General features: G+C 50.1%; 1 protein-coding gene across 1 annotated transcript in view; it reads left to right on the top strand.

The window, feature by feature from the left end:
- The first annotated feature begins 45 nt into the window (after window positions 1-45).
- The window catches only part of TTC34 (tetratricopeptide repeat domain 34), a 14,953-nt gene continuing 8,401 nt past the window's right edge, over window positions 46-6,597 (top strand). Inside the window, exons 1-6 of the mRNA XM_017744101.1 lie at window positions 46-1,448; window positions 1,552-1,777; window positions 3,364-3,556; window positions 4,958-5,124; window positions 5,562-5,829; window positions 6,335-6,549. Coding sequence (XP_017599590.1) covers window positions 322-1,448; window positions 1,552-1,777; window positions 3,364-3,556; window positions 4,958-5,124; window positions 5,562-5,829; window positions 6,335-6,549 — 2,196 coding nt within the window. The 5' untranslated portion in view covers window positions 46-321. The remainder of the gene's footprint in view (window positions 1,449-1,551; window positions 1,778-3,363; window positions 3,557-4,957; window positions 5,125-5,561; window positions 5,830-6,334; window positions 6,550-6,597) is intronic.

The raw sequence follows: 6,597 nt of genomic DNA, 5'->3' as shown, positions 1-6,597 counted from the left end.
TTTTTTTATCTGGCTGCCTTCAGCTGCTGTGCCCCCACAGCAGTGCAGAGAGTGAAATCCTTGGGCCACGGGCTCTGGGAGCGAGTGGTGGCCACCCTGGAGGCCTGGTGCAGAGGCAAGGGTCAGATCCCCAAGATCCAGAGCAGGAACTTGGCCGTGGTGTCCCTCAGTGTGGGAATAGCTGCGATTTTCCTCTCCACCCTGATTCCCGAGAACGTGGTGGCCTCGGTGTACAAGCTGGAGGCCCTGCTCCGGCGAGGGTGCTCGGAGGAGGTGGTGAGCAAATGCAATCTCCTGCTCGAGGCTAACCCGAGGGATTCCATGGAGCTGCTGCTGCTGAGGGCGCTGGCCCGGGTGCTCTCGGGGACACAGGCTGGGAAGGGAGTCGTGGATTACGTCCAGGCCTTTGTGCTGCATCAAACTGAGGCGGTGGCCTACGTGTGCAGCAGGCAAAGGGAGCACCTGCCCCAGGTCATCCAGGCCTTCTCTGATCACCTCTCCACGTGCCAGGAGGAAAGCCCAGGCTGCAGGTCCTTGCAGCAGTGGCTGGGTGACTGCTACAGCTTCCTGGCTGCGGTGGCACCGGGGCACACCTGGGTGTGCAGGGCGCGGGCAGCCCACCTCCTAAAAACAGGCAAATTTCAGGAGTGTGTGGCTGTTTGCACCCAGGCCCTCGAGGGCTTCTCAGCTGAGAATCTCGGAGGTGAGGACGTTCTGGCTCTGCTCCTGGAACGAGCTGCTGGGTATTTCTTCCTGGGCGGATGGACACAGGAAATGATGCAGGATTTAGCAGCAGCCTTTGCAGCAGACCCTGCCCGGGCAATGAAATGCTTTGAAGAGCTTTTCTCACCCCATGATGCTGAGAAGATTGAGGAACAGGCCAGAGCTGCCCTGGAGGGGAGGTTTGCAGCGTACAGGGAGGCTGTGCGTGCTCGGGCTGAGCTCAGGGGCAATCGTGGCACTGAGCTGCTCCCTCCTGTCACCCAGACAATCCAGCTGCTCCTGCACATCTGCCCAGGGTCCAGCCGGGAGCTCAGTGTCCGGCTGGCAGACTGTCACCTCCTGCAGGGACACCCCGGGGCCGCCCTGGACATCTGTGAGCAGCTGCTGGCAGCAGAGCAGAACACTTACCACAACACCCTGCTGGCACTGCGAGGCTTCTGCTCCCTCCATGCCCAGGACCACCATGGAGCCTTGCAGGACTTCCAGAGGGTCATTGAGCACGATTCCCCACATCCCAACAGCTGCATCAAAGCCCTGTGTGGGCGTGGGCTGATCCGGATTTCTGGTGGCAGCAATTACTTGACAGCCCTGGATTATATCACAGCCTGCCAGTTAAAGCTGGAAGAAACCATCTTCACCATCAAGTCCTATGTGCCATGGAACCAGAGGGGATTGCTGCTGAAGGTCCTCCAGGAGGAAGGACAGATGATGCTCCAGAGGAAGAGGTACCCAGGAGGCAGCTCAGTTTCCTTTCAAAGAAAGCAAACAGGGCTGTGCACATTCCTAACCTTGAAGGTGCTTTGTTTTGTTGGCTTTTTTCCCCTCCAGAGATGCCCCTGGGGTTTTCCAGCTGGCTTCTCTCTTGGTGGAGCTGGACAGCTCTGACGAGGCATCCCGGATCCTGTGTGCTGATGCTCTGTACCAGATGGGCCGTGGGGAAGAAGCCCACAGGCTGCTGGCACTGGCCCTCTCCAGAAACCCCCAGAGAGCTCCTGTGCTGGCCAGGCTGGCCCTGCTGCAGCTGAAGAGAGGCTTTGTGTACGATGGCAACCAGGTAAGGAGCACCTGGAAAGCCTCATCCTCGGGGTCATTCCCTCCTGCTTGTCCCAGACTGCAGTGAAATTACAGATTAACCCTCGTCCTTTGGGTGCATTTCCCCTTTATAACTAAACTTTGCTGTTCAGAGCTCCCTGAATAGCAACAGGGAGAGCTGTGACACAGGGAAACTTGGAGCCCACGTGCAGAACCTCCAGCAGAATTTTGAAGGTGTAAATACAGGGCTGACATTGCCATAAAATCACAGGGATTTGTGTCCAAAAGGCCACACAAGGACTCCCAGCTAAATCCAGCTCATTCCTCATGTCCTATTTAATGGCATTTTTCAGCACTTTAACCAGGCAGAGCATCCTGGTCCTGGGGACAACATTATGGGATTGGGAATGTTCCCTTGGAGAAAAAAAGGCACAAGTGCCACTTCTCTGATTATCCTAATGAAGCACTGGAGAGGAAAGACACAAACCCAGGAGCTCCAATATCAGTCTGCAGTTTTCTTTCTCCAGTGCTGATAAACTGTGCTTGAAACCCTGAATCCTACCCAGGATCACAATGCTGAATTCCCAGGCTCTGCCATCAGAGGGAACTATTGTATTTTTTTTTTAATGCCACGTAAATTCTGCCAACCCATAAAGAGAAAGGTTTTACTGTCAGCACTTCGCTACTCTCTGTGAAAAATAAAAGTTTGCTGTAATTTGCCGCCTTTGGGAAGGCTCTTAATGAAGGGTGTGGCTTTATTAGAGTGCTGCCCTTGGAAGTTGGATTTCCATCTGCAGCTTCTGCTGCAAGTTTCACTTGGAACATCTAAAAATTTCTCTTCAAAATGTTTTTATCCCGCCTGCCTCTCAGATGCCAATCACTTTTTTCTATTAATAAAATAGAGAAAGTAATGAGTTTGGGGGATGTGTCTGGTATGTCAGGATAAAATTGTTCTTGTCCAGGCTTCTCTGGCTCAGATTTGAATATCCGGTACCTGTAAAAAACATCTTTTCATGCATTTTCATTGGAAATGCAGTAAAAAAGATGCTTGTTGAGGCAAAGATACCAAAGGTCAGGCAGGATTTTTTTCCAGGAGCACAGTAATTTGTGGGTTTGAATCCATGCTTTTCCCAGATTCCTAATAACAATATTAAATATACATAAATTAATATATTCCTAATAACAATACTAAAAATAAGGCACAGCACTTCCCTGACTTTCCATTAATTTACTGGTTTTGATTTTTCAGTCAAAAGGGCCACTGGAATCCTTGTGTTCCACACATTCTCTTTTTTGGGCAATCATCCTGTATTTACACAAACACTCCACTGCCAATGTGGAGCAGATGCTGCCCTAACCAAGCAGTGCCAGGTATTTGCCCAGAATTATTTCCACAGCTGCAGTGGTGGTGAGGAAAGATAAGAATTCCCATTTTCTCCGACCTGCATTCACAGCAGGGAAGATAAATCAGGAGATTTGTGGTCCTTGGCTGGCTGAAGCCCCAGGGAAAGGTGGGGAAGCCGGGAAAGGGCACAATGGTCTCACACACAACCTCACATTTCCTCATGCAACTCTTTCTCTGCTGCCTTTTCCTCTCCCATCCTTAAGCTGCTGAAGAGAGTGATCAGAACTGGAGACTCCTCCTGCCTCCTGCCAATCCTGGACATTTTCCAGGATGAGGACCGAAAGCTGCTGCAGAGCCACTGCCGCTGGCGAGCCCTGGCCATCCTGAAGGGCAAACAGGAGGGTGCTGCCATCAAAGAGGCCATTGCCCACCTCTCCTTTGCCATCCTTGCTGCAGGTAGGACACCAGGATGCCAGTGGGATTTGCTCCTAAGGGAAATCACGTGGGTGGGAAAGGATGTCCAGCCAGATCTCCTCTGTCACCTCAAACAGCAGATTCATCTAGGCCACGAAGTGGTGTAATTAAACAATAACTAAATTAATTGTTAATTCCTTGAAATGGGTTCAGCTCAGTTCTACAGGGACATCAGCCCCTTTTCCTCATGCAGCTTGTGTAGCTCCAGTGCAAAGGAGTGAATGCAGCCCCTCCCACGTTTCACCATCCCAGCTTTCCCTAAGGAGAGAGACCAGGCTGACATGGAAATGCTTCTGGCGTGTTCCAAGTAAAACCATGTTTGTATGGAAATCTGCCTTTCACTCTGAGCAAATGTTATGACAGCAGCACTGAGAAGAAGAGAGACTGGCTCGTGGAAGTGGAATAAAAACCCTGGTAATTGCTTGGAGATGGTTCCATTTCACAGCCCGTGCATTCCAGCTTATCAGCTCCCCACCTGCTAGAACAGATGCTTGTTAAGAAATAGATATTGTCTTTAGAGGAGCCAACTGGTAGAGCTCCAGAGTGATAATAACCTTTGGTACAGAAGTTTTGGAGCAAGTCAGGAGGGTGAAAAGCCTCATTCCTGCAGAGCAATTGCTTGGAGCCTGTCTGCTGGCTGATCCCTGCAGGCAGCTGCATTTGCTGACCTCCCAATGAAAACATATTTCTAGTGGCACTGATGATTTATCATCCAATATTGGATGCCACAGTTATTGATTGCAACCCTGGGCATGTTAAGATCCTTATCGAAATTGCCTTGGAAGGAAGGGATATGTGGATGGCAGGGAGAGAAATGCTCTGCAGGCAGGGAGTGGAGGGAGCAGGATTTTCACTGACAACTCTATGTGTTTATTTGGGCAGCACTTGCATGAAAGCAGAGGAAAAAAAGCAGCTCAGTATCACAACTCCCAGTGCATATTAATTCTGGCAGGGAATTAGCCAGTCCCATCTGGATAACTCATTTATCCAAAACAATGTGTTCCTTCCCTGCCTGTGGCAGGGGGTTGTGACTCTTTAAGGTCCCTTCCAACCCAAACTATTCTGTGATTCTGACTCCACTTTATTAAAACAGCCAAGTGGCTTCATGCCTCCACCCTCACATAGTCACAGATCTCCCTCTTAGAGCTTTCTCCTCTCATTTGTGCTGCTCCCACTCCAACCTGACACGGATTCTTTTTTCCTTTCAACTCTCGACTGATAATGTGTGGTAGGAATTCCACTTGCAACCAAAATAAAGGAAACTTCCACTCCAGCAAACTCTCATTGTGCTTCATCCTGAGGTATCCTCAGGCCAAGTGGAGTTTTTCCATAGCTTCCTGTGGGTATCCTTGCAGTAACCATGGCTGCATCCCTGTACTCCAGGTGGCTATGCCGAGGATTGCCTTCTCACCAGGGCCCGATGCTATGGGCGCCTTGGGCAGATGAAAACTGCCATTTTTGATTTCAATGCTGTCCTGAAGGAAGACCCCAGGAATGTGCAAGCTCTGAGCGGCCGAGGGTTCGTTCACCTCGCTCTGAGGCAGCAGAAGGTACTGTCCTTGTGGGGCTTCGCTGATTTTTCTGAGGGAATTGAACAATATGAATGTAAGTATTACAGGATTTGTTATGGAATCACTGGACTCAGGAGTTTCTCCCAGAATTTGGGCAGTGAAAGGCTCTGGGTTTGGCTGGGTGTATGAACAGCCCACCTGACGTTACTGATTTCTTTCCCAAGGCTAGAGAGAGGAAGACTAAACCTTGGTCATGATTTTCAGTGATAACCCAAGGAGTTTCAAACACTTTGCAAACACTCATTCAAACCTGCCTTTATGATCTCATGTCATCTTTGCAAATGGAAAAGAAGCAGCACAAGGGACAGGGAAGAGAAAAGTGTTTCCTCAGCAGAGAACAGAAAGCAGCTGAAAGAACAAATGATCAATACTTAATTATTGCTTCCATTTCTTTCCTTGGTGTTATTTTTCCACAGGAGGCAGTGCAAGATCTGATCTCAGCACTGAAGGTGGAGGCAGGGGCAGTGATCCCAGCAATCCTGTCCTTGAAGCCTGAAGCCCAAGGGTTGGTCACTGGGTGGCTCCTCCAGCATGGCAGGGCCGCTCTCACCGAGCTCGTGGCCACCAAAGACCTCCCAGGAGAAGAAACCCTCGGGGACCTTCTCACGATGGCAAAAGCACTGACCAAAATCTGCAAGGCTGCACAACATCACATCTTCTACGCCGATGTTTTGATGGCAAATGGTGAGTTCCTGTCCTTCAGCACAGCTGGGCAGGCCTGGTGGATGAGGCCTCATTTTCTTGGTGAAATGAAACTGAAGATTTCAATTCAGTGACATTAAACGCTTCCATCCTTCTTGCTCTTTTGTGCAACATTTAGGATTTCTCATATGTTCACATTTTTATCACATGGAAGGCTTTGAGGCTGGTTTTCTTAGCTAAAACTGACACAACAATGTCACTGTCCGCATGTCAATGGATAGAAGTGAATGTTAAATAGTGAGTGCACTGCTGGATAATGCTGGATAATGCTGGATGGTGCTGGAGAATGCTGGATGGTGCTGGATAATGCTGGATGGTGCTGGATGGTGCTTCTCAAGAGAAGTTTGAAACCATTTTGGGACAGGGTATAATGTAATTAACACCTTCAGATGTGGACTGGCTGCCTGAACCCTGCCTCACTGAGTTTTCTCGGTGCCTTTCTCCCCATGGGATGGGTTATGGAGCTTGTGCTGGTGTTTCCCAACAGGAAGGCACCAAGAGGCCCTCAAGCACCTGCAGGAAGCCTTTGGCCACTGTCCTGCTGAGGACTTTGCCAGGGCTCGCCTGGCTGTGCTGCAGCTGCAGAACAGGAACGTGGCAGAGGCAGCAGCCCAGCTCAGCACCCTGGCCAGGAGAGATGAAAAGGACTTGGCCTTTCTCCTGAACTTTGTAGACACCAAGCAACAGCAGCATCTCGCTCAGGTATGACCCTTTTTTTTGATCACACATCCGTGGATTCAGTAGGGCAAG

The sequence above is a fragment of the Corvus brachyrhynchos genome, unplaced genomic scaffold (assembly GCF_000691975.1).
Source record: "Corvus brachyrhynchos isolate BGI_N302 unplaced genomic scaffold, ASM69197v1 scaffold68, whole genome shotgun sequence".
Lineage (NCBI taxonomy): Eukaryota > Metazoa > Chordata > Aves > Passeriformes > Corvidae > Corvus > Corvus brachyrhynchos.
This window is presented reverse-complemented; position numbering and strand designations above follow the sequence as displayed.